Below are 15,747 nucleotides of genomic sequence, written 5' to 3'. Positions count from 1 at the left end.
TACTCCCCACCATGTGGTCTTACCCTTTGGATTGGGGATGGGCAACACACACACATGTATACTTCCCCAACTATGAATTATTCTTTCATTTACCCCTGTGAAATCTCCCCTTTACACTCTCTTTTAAACCACCCCACACCAAGCCCACTAATCATTTCATACCCCCTCTAACCCTGTCTCAACCCATGCACTCGTTCGCTCCTTCTCAACTTGTGACTTAAACTTACCTTGTGGCTTAAATTTTTCTTAATTATAAATGAATCCATATATTTGTCTATATTCCGCGATAACAAGCCGAGGAAAACGAACATTATCTATCTATCCAAATGTAACTATAATGTTCTAACACCTAGTTTGTTTGAATGATGGCAAGTAAGTGGATCTCGACTGGAGCCTGGACTACCTGAGGATTCAACCTAGACTACCTGAGGATTCCACATCTTTTTTCAACATTATGTTTATCAAACTCAATATTATTACAAATTCTTAATCTTGATCTAAATATTTGCAAACTCTAGTTGTTGCATTTTTCAGCTTAGATGTCTCAAACTTTTTTTCCTTGCATGTTTCCATTTTTTTACTTTTTATCAAATTGATGAAATTAATTATATGGCTCAATTATTGATGGGACTTTTTAATCTAAACACACACATATGTGGTGTATGTGTGTGTGTGTGTGTGTGTGTGTGTGTGTGTGTGTTTCAAGTTGTTTGAGCCTTCGTTCATTACTATCATGTAAGCGTAGGTTTGCTTTGTCAATTTTCAAAACCCCTATGTTGCTACTTGTTGTTAAGATGGAATATAGTTGCTCAAACATATACCTTTGATGGCAAGAATTCTCATTTTCAAAATGGATATTTTCTTGATCTATTGCAAGAGTCTTGTTAGGAAGCCTTTACATCTTTGCTACCTTCATCCCTTCTTGGTGCGCATTAGAGGGTGAAGTGCGGTACTGTTGCTTCAAAAAAATAGTTAAGATGTGACTATTGGCAAGGGAGCTTCGTCCAAGGTTTTTATCCTCTAGCATGCCCAAAGGCACAAAGTCACCATAAACTAAGAATGACAGTTGTTGGTACCTTCTTTAACACTATATGAAGGGCCAATGTTTCTGATCTAACCAAAGACTAAATAAACACTCAATGCTTCAAAGGTAATCAAAGACTGGACTAACCGTCAACGTCCCGAGTAACAAGTTCTGAGTAATGGGACAACATAGAAATGCATTATAAGAATACTGCCACTGCGAGGTACTTGTTTACAAGTTTTAGCTTGAAGTCGAAGCCTAAAGGCAGTAATCGTCACAAATAAAAGCACAACATGCATGTGTTATATACAAAAAAAAATTATAGCCACACAATTATGGCAAAAATAATTGGACTTGTCCAGCTAAAGCCTCGTAATGAGAGTTATAACAGATTGAAAATCTTCTTCCATCACAGCAATCAGCAGGATGGGCAAATGATTTAGAAGAATATTAAAAAAAATTAAAGGAAACCCTTTTACTTTCAAAAGACCAGGATATACCAATTCCCAAAATGATGTTAATAAAAATTCTGAGACTGTACATTTCATAGGCTTGCCTCTTTAAGCAATCAATGGATCGTAATAATCTCTGAACAAGATACTGTGGCCGAAATTCACAACACAATGAAAAAAACCAAAATCCCTGTCATATCAGCCCTCAACCACTTTTACTGGCGACCTGCAAAACAATTTTCATGCTCTTCATTCAAAGACCCAAAACAAATTTAGACATGTACTGACCAGGAAACTTGGGGGACAGAAGGAGATCCACTAAAAGGAGGAAAGTTGCCCATACAGAAAGACACACGGTGGATGTAGATTCCAGTGCTCATGTTTCATAGCAACCACAAAACAAAGCGAAAATTTCTTGATCCCTTAAACTAATGGGAAAGACTTTTCTGCAAGCAGGATGCACATTCCTGATCTTGTGACACACCCATACGCCTAGTGTATTTCACATCAGTTTCTGGCAGACCTTCAGTATGTGCTCTTCAATGCATATAAAGTACTACAAAGATGTCAATGTTTCAATGCATATAACTTTTTGTCGCCTTGTCCAAAAGAACTCAAATCATACAAAGTGCATCATAATCATAAGGCCAGAACCAATTGAAACAGACATTGTACAAAAAGATGCAGTATTATGTGAACCATCCTTGGAATGTTGTCTGCTGCTCCCCTGATCTCTCAAATATGTTATGTCCCAAACTCTTACACAACTCAACCCATGCCAAGAAAACCAAAGACCACACAAGGAAAAGTTAGCTAGCTTGCCACAAAACATGGACTCCTTACAAGAGCCGCCTCCAAGCTCAACTCTCATCCCCCTCCCCCCCCCTTTCCCCAAAAAAAAGAGACTTTCCTCTTATATTAGGCTTGTAAATTTCCATACAAGGGCACTGACAACAAGAAGGGATGGGATCTCATGATAACAGGTCAGAGCAGACACTAGTAGCCAGAGTGGAATATTGTACAGACAACGGATTCCTCAATCTGTGAAGACGTACAATATGCCTGCATGCCAAACATTGCAGAAATGTGTGTTCTGCTCTCAAGTTCTCCTAGAATCTCCCTAGCTCTGCTCCCAAATTGAGTGTAGTGTGTAAACAATGTCAAGCCACGACATTCACTAAGTTGCAATGCAAGTCTGCCGTCCACCCATCACTAGGTTGCATGGGCGCCAGCCATATGCAATGCTGAAGTCTCCAAGACATCATCCTCGGACCTCCAGTAGTCGATAGAGGCACCTGCTAACATACCACCGAATGCGTACTCACAATATATACTGGGGAACCTCCTTTTGCCTTGAATAGGCAGGCCTTCATACCCTCTGGGAGCCATGCTACCATGCCCCATGTCAGCAGTTGGGACGCCTGCTGCAGTCCAGCAATGATCATAAGCATGCTCTCTGAATGACATGAGCTAGCATAGACTGTCATATAGACTCTTAGGGCAGCATGGGCTGCTCCTGTGGGTACCATCTATCACCACTTACTCTAACCAGGGAGAGCTCCACTTGCAGATGCCTGAAGTACAAGATCTTCTACAGCCGATGACTGGACCAAAGCCAGGTCCCTGCTGCTAAAGTCGCTAGCTCTCATGTGAAGTGAAGTCGTGAAGGAGAAGGCAAACTGAGGACATCTGCCAATACATGTAACATAGGAGAAGAAGGGTACCGGTTCTAGCTAGAGGACTTGCTCTAGCCAAAACCATCCATGACCCGTCCCATAAAGACAGTCTCCACTATGACTCGTGTCTAAGACTGGCTGGGTCCATGGATGATTTTTTATGTTAGTTTTGCTAATAAGTGAAAGTTTTATATTGGTAAGGTAGCCCTCTGGCAGTCTCTTTGGAGATTCTTGAAGCCATAAAGAGCCAGTATAGAGCCTACAGAGCATTTAGGCCTGTAGACTGGCTTAACATTGGACAAAATCAAGATTCCCTGGACCTTTCAGTTCGTATATCATTAGCTGCACATCCATCTTGGCCTAAGGTCCTTTGGACCTACTAAGACATTCAACAACCAAAAAAAGACATGCAAGCCAAAAGAATTGCCTTTGGCCCAACTAAAACATTCCATCTTATCCACCAGTAACGGAAAAAGAGTATTTGTTAAGGTAATAAGATGACGTTTAAGCTGTTAACTCATGACCATAATATTCATCATAATCCATTACAAAAGCAATAAGGCTAAGGGAACTCACCCAAATGGACTTTGCTTGATGCTGAGAAGCTCAATGTCAAACTGCTTGATGTAGATACACAAGAATTAGATGCATAATTAAACAAATTTGCAAGAAAGCTGAGGTTTTTATAGCACTACAGTAAAATAATCCAATCAAAGGGCAAAAGAATCCAGGACTACCTCAAGTGTTGCATTTGGAGGAATTTCTTGTATACCTTTGTTCCCATAGGCAAGCTCAGGAGGAACAATAAGCAAGCGCTGAGCCAGACATCATAACCTAAATCAGATTCTCCCAAGGTAGCAAGGATAGAAGGCAGACAAGTCTGAATTACGCTGCATTTAGCCTTGGAAGTTAGAATACAGACAATATGAAGCATCCAGGGGTTGTATCTGATCTGCAATGCTTGCAAAGTCAGATGACGGAATGCAGCAGACCTCTATTAAAGTTCCTCACCTGACCTCTCACACGCATTCCTTGTACTCCAAGGTCTAAGCCCTTTAACACTGCACCTTTTTCGGACGCACCAACATCAAAACCGTAAGGCTGCCCAGTAAATTTTGTAAAGAATGCTTGTCAGTGCAGCTTTTAGAGGACTAAGGACTTTGTATGCCTGAAACCACTTTGACCTGTGCATCATACGAAACATGTATATCTCGCAAGAAGACTATTTATAAGGTCCACTCACAGTGCCACCAGTTACTCCCAACCCTTGTCTGCTTGTCATGAATGTCACACCCTTCCACTTGGCTACATAATGTACCTGCCAAATATTTCCAGGCCTCCAGTCAGGAAATATAGTTGAAATTAAATCCAATTTCTACCTGACACCCAGGATTTTGCAAAGCCGCCCTTAATATCAGAACATATCTTGTTTCAGCTTTAGGAGAAAATAATGCAAGACTAATACTCGAATCTTTCTAACTAAACTTCACGTTTCAATGGGTCATAGGCATCTCACAGCAACACGAGAACCCTTTGCAGCAACAGCACCACCTCCAACTTTAAGATCATAATACCTAGAAAACGAAAAGGTGGGCCACCTTCAAATGTAATATGAAAGGAAAATGAATGCACGAACCCCAGTTTTCACTGATTACTCCGCACTCCTCAGGACTAGTTAGGAATTGGACTTTTCCACCTAGGTTCACTATGTCTATTGAGTAAAATGTACTGATTGATCTCTCACATTTATTCAATGTGTATTACAAAGCCGTCCATATTTCTAACAAGCACATCATGCATTGAAGTGTGTCCCACTTTGAAAAACTGCAAGTGTGTCACACTATGAAAAACTGCCTGGATTAAAATGTGATACTTAAACAGTTCATTTGTCTGAAAAGAAAATTATAATACAGTTATAAGCAAAAGCAAATTATCCCCAATAAGAATCAATAAATAACAGCAGTTTATGAAACTTCGTGTATAAACTAGACAGAATCAACTAGATAGGTCACCTACTTGAGACCATTTGGAAGAGTCTTGTACTCACTTTCAGGAACTTTCTCCCCCCTGAGCTGTCACAGGAGAAACAGCTATGCTGGGGAAAATAAAGGAAGAAAAGAGATATGCACAAGGAGCTAGATCCTCTGCTATAAGTACAACACACAATCCATCAAAGAAAGGGCTTCTTACCGCTCGCCTGCTGGTGGACACAGCCTCTACTTTGTCCTCAGCTACCAATCCTATCCATGACAACTCTTCAATCTCTCTCTCTCTCTCTCTCTCTCTCTGTGAAAACCCAGTGTCCCAAGAACTAGGAACACATCAGTTTTATGTGACCATTTCATCTAAAACAATGAAGATCTAACATGAACGCAATACATCACGAATTGGATTGCAATTTGGATCAATGAACACCCTACATGAGAGCAATACATCATAAGATTGACAAAGATAGAAGAGGTAAAGGATGCCAAGAAGAAGACAATTGCTTACACAATAGAAGGCGAAGCACTAGTCACGAAGAAGACGAGGAGGCACATCTAGCATAGCAATCCTATACCCTCAAAATCAAAGTATGGAAGGTGACAGTTTGTCATTATCCAAAGCACGTGCTTAAAGCTGAAACTGATGTCATTCTAGCTCTTGAAAAATGGGAATGCAAGGATATGAGACTTCAAACATGAAACGGTTCCCAAAAACATCAATGCGAAACCGAAAAAAAACCAAATAGGAAGGAGAAAAAAAGAAAGAAAGAAATTTTATTAGAGTCTTCGGAAGACCAATGGGTCTATGAGATTGAAAGAAAACCTGATACAAATCACAGCAGTAAGGGTGGAGCTACTAAAACGAGCATCATCACCCGTGTTGAATCCTAAGTCTGATCCTACATAATCAAATACCTCTGGGTGTGACAATGAAAAGAAAAAAGACTGGAGCGGAGCGGAATCCTCCGTATGTCATGTCGCCCTGGCTAGTGCATAGCCGGTGATGGGACGCTGGTCTCAGTCTCCTGGAGGAGGCTCGACGCAAGACCAGAGCCATCGTGACTCCGTGGGACGTATCCCGGATCTAAACAATGACGGGAGGTCCCCAGAGTGATCTGTGTGTCCCCTCGATGTCTCGTCTATCGTGCTACGATCGTCGGGTCGGGGTCTCTGTCACGTCTGCGGCTAGAGACTTGACGATCAATGTCACTCGATGGGAAGAACTCTGTGATCCTGCTCTGAGAGGTGTCTGATGGTGTGGCCAAGCCCCATCGCCTAAGTAAGTACTCTTTGTGTCGGACCTCCTCGTGAATGAAGGCCGCGAGGCATCTTTGATCTGGGTAGGCGAGGAATTTGGAAAGGAGGCCGGAGCCGTCTCTGAAGAGACAGTGGTAGCGATCTCAGATCTCATAGTACACTGGGCACCTGAAAATAAAATGCTCCTCCGAGTCAACCTCCTGACAGTTGCACAATATGCATATGCGATGCTCCCTAGGGATCCCCTCTGCTCTGCCGCTCTCTATGCGGAGGCGGTGTGATGATACCCGAAACTGTCCGATGGAGATCCGTAGTGAGTGAGGCATATGAAGCTCAGTGTACCCCGGTGGTGTGATGAATCCCTCCTCCGAAATACAAAGACAGTAATCTCTGTAGAAACTCAGCTTCACTGGAAGCTCCCTCGGCTCCGACCAGGTCCTAAAGGTTTGTAGCTGCTAGAGATCCTCTCGAATGACGTGGTTGGTGTGTGGCCGATCGAGATGGTGGGTGGGAGTATCAGAGGAACATCTAAACTGTACTAAAAAGGAGGTATCCTATCGATGTGAAACCCTAGTCTCACAAACCATCTGTGAGTCCATGCATACCAGCATTGCTTGTCTCCCTCTGCTACCAACCTCATGGAGGAATCGAGAGCCAACCATGGCAACCTTTGTCTCCTTGATGTGCAATCCCCATATGATCTAACCCGGTGTAGATATGTGATGGCCTGAAAGGCTGCATCTAGCTGAAGTGGAGAAGCACTAAACTCAGCTTGAATGATGTGATGTGGTACAGATGGTTTTCCCCGGATCATCCGTGAGAGCATGAGGATCTGCAAGCGCTCCAGCCGTGTCCACTCTATCTCTCACATGTCAGGTCCCCAACAAGGGCTGCCATACATACCAGCTGATTGGACCAAGGAGTCGAAGAGAAGAACCTTGGTCGGAGAGTCCTAGAAGTGGGAGTGGAAGCACTGTCTCTCTAGCCGAGCCAGTGAGGCGTATCCCCTACTCAATCTGGCCTGCATCGCTGGTCTCATCGTGAAGATGGATGACCCCCAAGTAAGTGTATGAGGATACGATCTCAACTCGTGACCCACCGAAAGTGAACTGCTTCCATTGCATGTTTGCTCGAGAGGTGTTAAAGATCATGACCTTGCCCGCCAGTTCTTCTTTTGAACAGCTTGTGGCCTTGGGAGTCGTGCTGGCCATTGAGCAGTGGGCTGTGGGTTCATAGTGTTTTGAGGCTGACTGCTTTCTGAGTTTTTTTTTGGGGAAAAGTGCAGTTCTAAGTTCAGTTTGTTTCGGGCTGTGTAGTCTCTCCCCTCTTTCAAAGAGTCTGGATGTGTTCTAGTCAGTTTGTGTGGAAGGTTGACTTGTTACTTGTGTGCTCTGGATACCCGCTCTGAAAGTCGGTGCATAAGCTCTACCTTGAGAGCTACCACATTACAGTACTGATCCCGAAGAAGTCCCGAAGATACGATTTTGTCTCTAGAGTTGGATTCTGAAGAAGTGGATATGATTGTATAGGGTCAACAGTAAAGTACTGAGACATTTTGTGTTTGTCTGAGGATAGTCCTGTGTTTCTTTTTTTTTCACATCAACGTCCAAATCATGGGATAAACAAAAAGCCTGCAGTGCATCCAGGTGTCGCCAGAGCCCCTCAGGTGTGGACGACAAGAGTGCCACGTCATCTGCATAAAGAAGAATCCTGATGATGATGCCGACAAGTGAGCAACCGGTCCCTCCGGAAGCCCCCATGAAAGTCTCAAGCTCATCGATGTAGAGGCCAAACAGGGTTGGTGATAAGGGACAACCATGTTTGACCCTATGGGACTCAAGATCTCATCTGTCCAACCTGCGCCTGTCCGAACTCGACCTGAGACTCTCTCATAAAGTGCCATGACTGCCCAGATGATCTCCTGATCAAATCCCAGTGTCTGTCGGCATGTGATGAGACGAGCTCGAGGTACTGTGTCAAAGGCTTTGCGAAAATCCACAAAGCAGCAATATACCCTCTCCTTCCGTGATCTGGCCTCCTCAATGACACTCTTGAGTGTGATTATGTGATCCATAGTCCCATGGTCTCGCCTGAAACCGGCCTGACCCTCTGCTCTGAGCCCTCTCATCTCTGCGAATAGGCTGACCGACGCATCCAATACTTCTACATAGATCTTGGACATCATATGTCCAATCATGATAGTCTTGTAGTTACTCGGGTCCATGGGATCCCATGCCTTGTGGATGGGGGTGATGGTGTTGAGTGTCCAAGTGCGGGGGAAGCCAAGGCAAACAATGTCATTGAATAGCTTTGCTAGGATCGAGGCTAATGTGTCGATCCCATATGCGATAAACTCAATGCATAGCCCCTCATGATCCTTAGCTCGGCCATTGTGCAGTTTCAATGTTGCATCCTTGACTCCCCCTCTGGTGAACAACATGCAAGTGGTGGGGCGAGGTGTGTGTATGAGATCTGGAGTAGGCTGGTGTGGGACATCATAAAGATGGTCTGCATACGTGTGCCAAACTCTCGTGTCGGTGAGGGGTGATGGAGACCCACGCTAAAGGAATCTCTGCCAAAAATCCTTAGAGTTGTTGCTGTACAAGATGTTCAGCAGTTGCTTCTCATTTCGATGAAGAAATGCTTGCTTCTTCCGACGCACGAGACGTCGGTACTTGCGTACCGTGTCTTGTGTGTTCGGGAGGTGACATCTGGTTTCAAGTCGGAGTTGTCGGCGATAAGCCTTGCACTTCTCTTCACAAAGCACATATCCACTTGTCACTTCTCTTCACAAAGCACATATCCACTTGCTTGGTAAATTTTCTGAAATTTCAAGGTCTTTAAATTAGGAGAGTTTACCAAAAAAATGCATATGTTTTCCTACTTTTGGCTAGGGTCTAGCATTTGAGGGTGGGCCTCCATTGAAGGGGTATTCGCATTAGTGACCCACAGAAATATAAAAACTGTGCACATCCCACCCGAATACCCGAACATGGGACCAATCAAATGCAAAAAGACCCAGCAACTATTAAAGAAAATGTTTGCAGTAGCCTTGGGTATGGGCCTGTGAATATGAAAGATTCAAAGAGATACAAGACAAGACGAAAAACTAATAGGCCTCATAGGTTATGTGAGAAGGGCAACCAAACTCCAACTAACACTAAACTAGCCCTTTGAATAGAGCTAACTGCCAGAAACCTAAGTGTGAAAAAAGAAGTCAAATCAGAGTAGTATTGATTACCCAACTGAATTTTAGTCAGGCAAATAAAGAGTGGTTAAATAACCTTAGTCCACAGTTCTAGCATAACACGGGCATACTGATGTGGCATGATGATGTGCCAATCTGACATGGCATGCTGATGTGGCAGCCATGACATGTGGCATGGGACAGAAGGCAGCCCATGAGGTGGCACAGGGCACATGGCAGCTTGTGGGGACGTGTGGAGGTCCATGGCCCCACCTGTCACTGTAGGAACTCCAGCCCCCATGCAGCCCACCAAGATCCCATGTCAAATCGGTCACAAACTCCCATGTTTTTGAAGCTGCCCCCTCCTACATATATAAAAGAAACACTCCCCCCCTCATCTGCACACATTTCTCTCCCCCTCTTGCTGGTGCATGCTCTCCTGCAGCCTCTCCTTATGCAGCAGCTCCCACAACAGCCCAGCCTCTGCAGCAGCTCCTCCTGCCTCTGCAGCTTCTTCCCCATGCAGTCCAGCAGCAGCTCCTCTTGCTCCTTCTTGAAGCAGCAGCAGCCCCTTTCTTCTCCTTCCTCTCTTCTGCAGCAGCTCCTCCTGCTACTTCTGCAGCAGTAGTAGCCCCTTCTACTCCTCTCTGCAGCAGCAGCCCTTCTGCAGCAACTCCGCCTCTTGCAACAGCTCTTCCTGTAGCTTCCCCTTCACCAAGTCCTGCCGGTGCAAATTCTCCTCAGCTCCTTTCTCCATGCAGCCCTGCTGGTGCAACTCCTCCTGCAGTTTCCTCTTCCCCACAGCCCCGTGGCAGCAGCCTTTTTCCCATGCAGTCCTGTTCCCACTATTGATGCAGCTCTCGCCCTATGCAATGTTACTCCAAGCCCACAACCAACGAGGCAAATCTCTAGCAACTTTCATTGTTTCTGCATATCTTTTGAAGTTGCGTCAATGAACTAGAAGTATTCAGTTATGCAGATCAGAATCTCTTTTTCAAAGCATTGCTAAGTGTTACTGATGTGTGGAAGCAGTGGTAAATTGTGCAGGCATCTTCCTCGGGATTGGAGATCCCTTGGAGCCTCAAGCACCCTAGCTAGGCTATGGTTTGAGACATTGTTTATGTATATAGACTTACTGCTCAGCCTTGAGCTTCATTTTCATGTCTTGTAAAATAGCTGCGGCTATAGTCTAAGTCCTTTCCAGTTTGGTCTCAAGTTTAGAAGGTGTTGATACGATTAACTTTAACACCTTGGTCTTGTATCTCATTGTAATAAAAAGCCTGGATAAGGGGGAGGCATGTCTTGGCCCCTTAATCATGTGTTCATCTTTTCTCAAGTAACATTGTACATTCTGGTTTCTGTCTTGCAAATCTATGAAGTAAAGAAATATTCCCCGATCTTATATTAAGGAGTCTTTCCCCTTCCCCTTTAAGAGAGCACTGAGAGGTTTGGTGGTGGAGGATTCACACACAATTGGAGAAGGAAAGGTGTCCCCAGCAGCTTGCTACTTACAGTCAGAAGTACTTTATTCCGGAGAGTGAGAACTCTATCCCTAGTCTCTACAATATGAATAAACAGCCATGGGGATGGTCTATAATGCCACATCATCCAAAGTGAAGTAACATGCAAAAACAAAGAACAATCCCAAGTGTTCATGAACGCTATCAATCTTTCTCGAGCAATTATAGAGGTCCTAGTGCATCTCTCCCACTGACTAATGATAGAAAAAATGAGATGAGTCCAAATGGAAGCCATTATATCAGCAGCAGTGGATGCATGTCCACCAATGACCTGAGCACATCTCGAACACCACATCCACCATAAATTATGCCACCGATAATGAAAAAAAAAATCATTGAAGCCTGCTTTAATCTTCATGGTATAAAAGCCTAGTGCAAGACCTGACATATTTATCTCCTCAAAACTCTCTCCTTTACTAAAACTCACAATCCCCTAGCTGTAACATGTACAACATCTACTTGCCTATTTCTCATGCATGCAAGTGCTAGCTGCTGAGCTACTAAACAGCACAATGCTTGCATAAATGGCAAGTAAATGAGAGACAAACAGCAATGACAAAAAAATTGCACTCTGCTCCACCAACCTGCTCCACCATTTCGTTGGAGTGTTGCTGGACTATGGGGTAGGTCCAAACTTTTTACCCATGGCCTACCCTTTGTCTGCCCCCAATGTTGGAATGGTCACCTCCCCATCTGTAAGCCCCCATATGAGGAGAGCGTGGGGGAGGGAGACCTAGGGCAGGATGTGCCCCAAAAGAAGAGAGGAGGGTACCTGGCTGATCTGCAGGAGCATAAGGCGGAGCAGAGGACAGCAGTAGGGGACCCAAGAGAAGAGGCCATGAGCTAACGGATGACGTCAGCAACAGTACGGAACAGTATGGAGCTGAGGCACACACGTGTGGGCAGATCAGGGAGCCAAGAAATAGCGCAGCATAGTGGGGGTCTATGGGCAGGTATACAGCCTGCATCAGGGTCTCCAGCAGCAGCAAAGGGGAGCCTAGCGGGCCCTAATATAGGGCTGGTTGGGCTGAGCCAACCAGGTCGGTTGGGCCAGCCAACCAGGTCTGTCCAGTCGGCCCATTTAGGGCTGGCTGGTCGGTCCATTTGAAAGGGCCTTGAGCCCTATAAAAGGAGAGGCCTTGGGCCTCATTTCATATCCAGCAGCCAGCAATCCAGGAGGCAGAAAGGAGCAGCAGGAAGCCACCTTCTGGGCCTATATCCAGGAGGTGAGAGGGTGCTTGAAGGGCTGCAGACTTAGCCAGGAAGGGCTGGACCTTGGCTGTCTTCTAGGGCAGCAAGGTGCTGAGATCATCATCGCTTGGAGCAGCACAAGTACCAGCAGAAAAGGAGCAGCAGGGAGCTTGCCTTAGGCCTCATCACTGGAGGTAAAGGGAGCACACAAGAGCTGCAGACTTAGCTAAGAGTGCTGCCCACCTAGGCTGGTGCAAAGACAGCAAGGTGGAAGGGATCTGGACGGAAAGTCTACAGAAGCTCAGGGTGGAGCACGCTGGCTCGAGTCTAGAGATAGCTAGCAGATAGGAGAAGGACCTTGTGGTTAGATCAGAGGACCACACCATTGGTGGGACTCTGGATCTCTCTCTTTTGTATTGTGTCCATAGTTTTGGACGAAAATATATTATTTTGGTGGTTTCTCTATCTGGCTGGTTCATTGTCTATTGATGAGTTTGCACATCTATTTTATGCACATAAGTTAAGAAGTTTGTGATTCCACATCCCACACGCACACTGTGTGAGCTCCTGGGCATTACTATCAGTCTTCCGCTGTGTGTACCCTCTGTTGGGTAATTTCTAACATGGTATCAGAGCCCAAGTAGGAGGCTCACAAGTGTGGGAGTCTGAAGGCAGGGACCTTGCTGAAGGACGACCCTAATTCAGAAGCTCTTGGGAATCGACTTCCACGACTGGAGGATTGTGCCCTTGCGAGAAGGAGGGTACTTTGGCTTAGGGGACTCGCCCAAGGGAAGCGACACTTCCTAGAAGTCCCTAGGTGCTAGGGGCAAGGCAAGGTTTGGAGGGGTCTTAAAGTTAGGCCCAAGGAAACCAATGTTCCATTGGTTAGAAGGGTTAGGATTTAAGTGTGAGGGGCAAACCAATGTTTCATTGGTTTTTGTGGCTTAGAGCATTGATGAGAGGGCCAAGTGGCAGCCCCTCATGCACACCTACCCTCTTCCTCTCCTTTCAAGGCTACGTGATGTTTTCTCTTGGCTGGCACCTCTCTCTTTCCGTATGCATCCGAGGTCCTCTCTCTCTAAGGCTCTTTCTCCAAGGCTTTCGTACAACTGTACGAAAGCATTAATTATTGATTGTACGGGCTGTTGCACGGAATCCAAGATGGACATCCTTTTTGCTGGTTGTACGGAAGAGGCACGCATCCCTAGGCTGTTTGTATGATTGATTCCACGCTTTCCCAACACTGGTGTATGGTTCTTCCACGCTGACGTACGGCTGTTTTTCTCTTGCATGCATCTCGAGGTGAAGCTGCTACTGTACATACCAATGGGCACTGATTTCAAGGTATTCTTGTTGCTGTACGGCTGATCTATGTCCATTTCGAGGTGTTTTCCTCGCTGGTTTCAGTGAATGCTCTCCCTCTCCTGCCCGTGACCCTCCTGCACTCTATCTCTGATTCCAGCCGTTATCTCTCTTCCTTCCCCTCTCCAAGCTGCCATTTCCTCCTGCTGCCTCTTGCTTGCTAGGATCTGCTGCCCCCGGAGGTGTTTTGGAGCTGGATTGAAGTCATTTTGGAAGCTTGTTGTTGTTCCTTTGCTATTGGAAGTCTCCTCTTGGCCATTCAGGTTGTGAATTGACACCCAGTCACAATGGGAGTAACCAGATTGGGATCAAAGGGGCAGTGTGTGGCTTTTCTTCCTGTATTGTGGTCACTTGTTCAGTTTGAGATCTGTGTTGAAGCTTGATCACCCTGAGAGGCTGGTCAGTGGGTTGTGGGATTGCCAATCCTGGTTGAGGAAGTTGGATGCTTTGTGGAATGCTTGGACAGTTGGTCATGGACAATGGTGAATGCCTTAGCCTTGCCTTGGCACTTGGGTACTAGTGTGTGCACTAGGATGGAATGCAGGTTGTAGCCAAAGTTTGGCTTGGACAGTGGAAATAGCCCGCGGGGCAGAGCACAAGGGTGAGCCCTTGTTATAAGTGTTGAGATATCGAGCTTCACTCGCGATATGCCAGGGTGACTGTTGTGCATTTATGTCACCGACTTGTTAGCTGGAGATGCGGTTGGTACACCGCCCACGAATAATAGCTGGATGACAGCTATCCTTATCTACTCTAGTTTGTGGCTCAGTTAGTATGCCACCTTAGTTAGTTGAGTTTGGTTTGAGACCCACATATAGGGTTCTTCTATTTCTTTGTACTAGAGTTCTTTTGGCTTTCACAACTAAGAAGAGGAAAACTGTTTTCAGCCTCCACCTTTGTGTGTATTCCCCCATTGTGATTGTGAGAAAGCCTCAAGTGAGACTCCTTCCCTCTCTCCCACTATCTTCACATGGTATCAGAGCCTTGTTCGTGGTAAGGAGCTCAAGAAAGCAAGCCAAGTTCGTGGTGTCCTGGTAAGAGGACCAGTGTTGCTTTCCTATTTCGAGTTTGGGAGCAAATCTCTGCAGGTAGCACAGCCAGAAGTGCAAGAGTGCACTGTCTCAGATTGAGCGGTGTGGCGAGAGCGCAGTATATGCTACGGGAAAAGGGCGAAGCACTCAGTGACGTTATTTTTCTGATTCGAGGTCATTTCGGGGCCCGTTTTGGAGACGGAAGTTCTCCGCAGGCACTCAAAAAAAGGCCGTGTTTTTGCTGTGCGACCACTGTTCTGCGGGTCGGTGAAAAGTTGCCGCAGAAATTGCATCGTATGCCTTTGTGCAGAGATATTGGGAGTTACAGATTCATGCTTGTTGCCTGTTGATGCAAAATCATCACTAGGAAGTGACTGTGTGGTGAAATACCACTTTCGTCAGTTTTGCAGTTCTGCCCGTGTGAGGCAAAAGCTGTGTTTTTTGCAGTGACAGAATATTTTGCAGTGTTCTGTAATGGCATCTGATTCTCTTTCACAGATTGTCACTGAAAAGCTTGACAAGAACAACTTCCAGGCATGGAAGTTTAGAATGACGAATTTCTTGATGGGAAAAGACTATTGGGAGTTCATTACAGGAAATGAAGAAGAACCTGTTCTTCCTAATGTTCCCAGTCAACACGAAATGCAGGCATTTAAAGGATGGCATGAGAGAGCCAGGAAAGTTATGTACTGGCTGTCTATCTGTATTTCGGACTCCATGATTGTGCATATTCAGGATGCAAATACGCCAAAGGAGGCATGGGATACTTTGGCAAAAATGTATAGCACAAATACGCAAGCCAGGAAAATGCAACTCAAACAGGAGTTGCACAATGTGCAGAGAGAAAATTTGAGCATAAATGACTACCACATGAAAGTGCAGAAAATTGCAGATGCACTTGCTTCCATTGGGTCGCCAGTGGATGATGACGATTTGGTTTCTGTGACCTTGAATGGTCTAGGAAAGGATTATGCACAATTCCGGACATCCATTGCCGTCCGTGAAAAATTTCCAGACTTTGAGGAGTTGATCGCTCTTCTAATTTCTGAAGAGCAGAGAAAT

At 45.3% G+C, this 15,747-nt stretch overlaps 1 protein-coding gene across 1 annotated transcript; it reads right to left on the bottom strand.

The window, feature by feature from the left end:
- Nucleotides 1-1,519: 1,519 nt before the first annotated feature.
- LOC147897916 (peptidyl-prolyl cis-trans isomerase FKBP16-4, chloroplastic-like) lies at nucleotides 1,520-11,697 on the bottom strand. Its single transcript, XM_087380146.1, has 9 exons — nucleotides 11,686-11,697; nucleotides 5,343-5,438; nucleotides 5,169-5,224; nucleotides 4,669-4,726; nucleotides 4,396-4,470; nucleotides 4,164-4,253; nucleotides 3,890-3,967; nucleotides 3,729-3,769; nucleotides 1,520-1,702 (listed from the first exon to the last, which is right to left on the bottom strand). The coding sequence occupies exons 1-9, from the start codon at nucleotides 11,695-11,697 to the stop codon at nucleotides 1,675-1,677; spliced, it is 534 nt and encodes a 177-aa protein (XP_087236272.1). The 3' UTR covers nucleotides 1,520-1,674.
- Nucleotides 11,698-15,747: the final 4,050 nt, after the last annotated feature.

This window comes from Dipteris shenzhenensis, chromosome 10 (assembly GCF_047967505.1).
Source record: "Dipteris shenzhenensis isolate YYH24624 ecotype China chromosome 10, Dip_SZ_1.0, whole genome shotgun sequence".
NCBI classification, from domain to species: domain Eukaryota; kingdom Viridiplantae; phylum Streptophyta; class Polypodiopsida; order Gleicheniales; family Dipteridaceae; genus Dipteris; species Dipteris shenzhenensis.
This window is presented reverse-complemented; position numbering and strand designations above follow the sequence as displayed.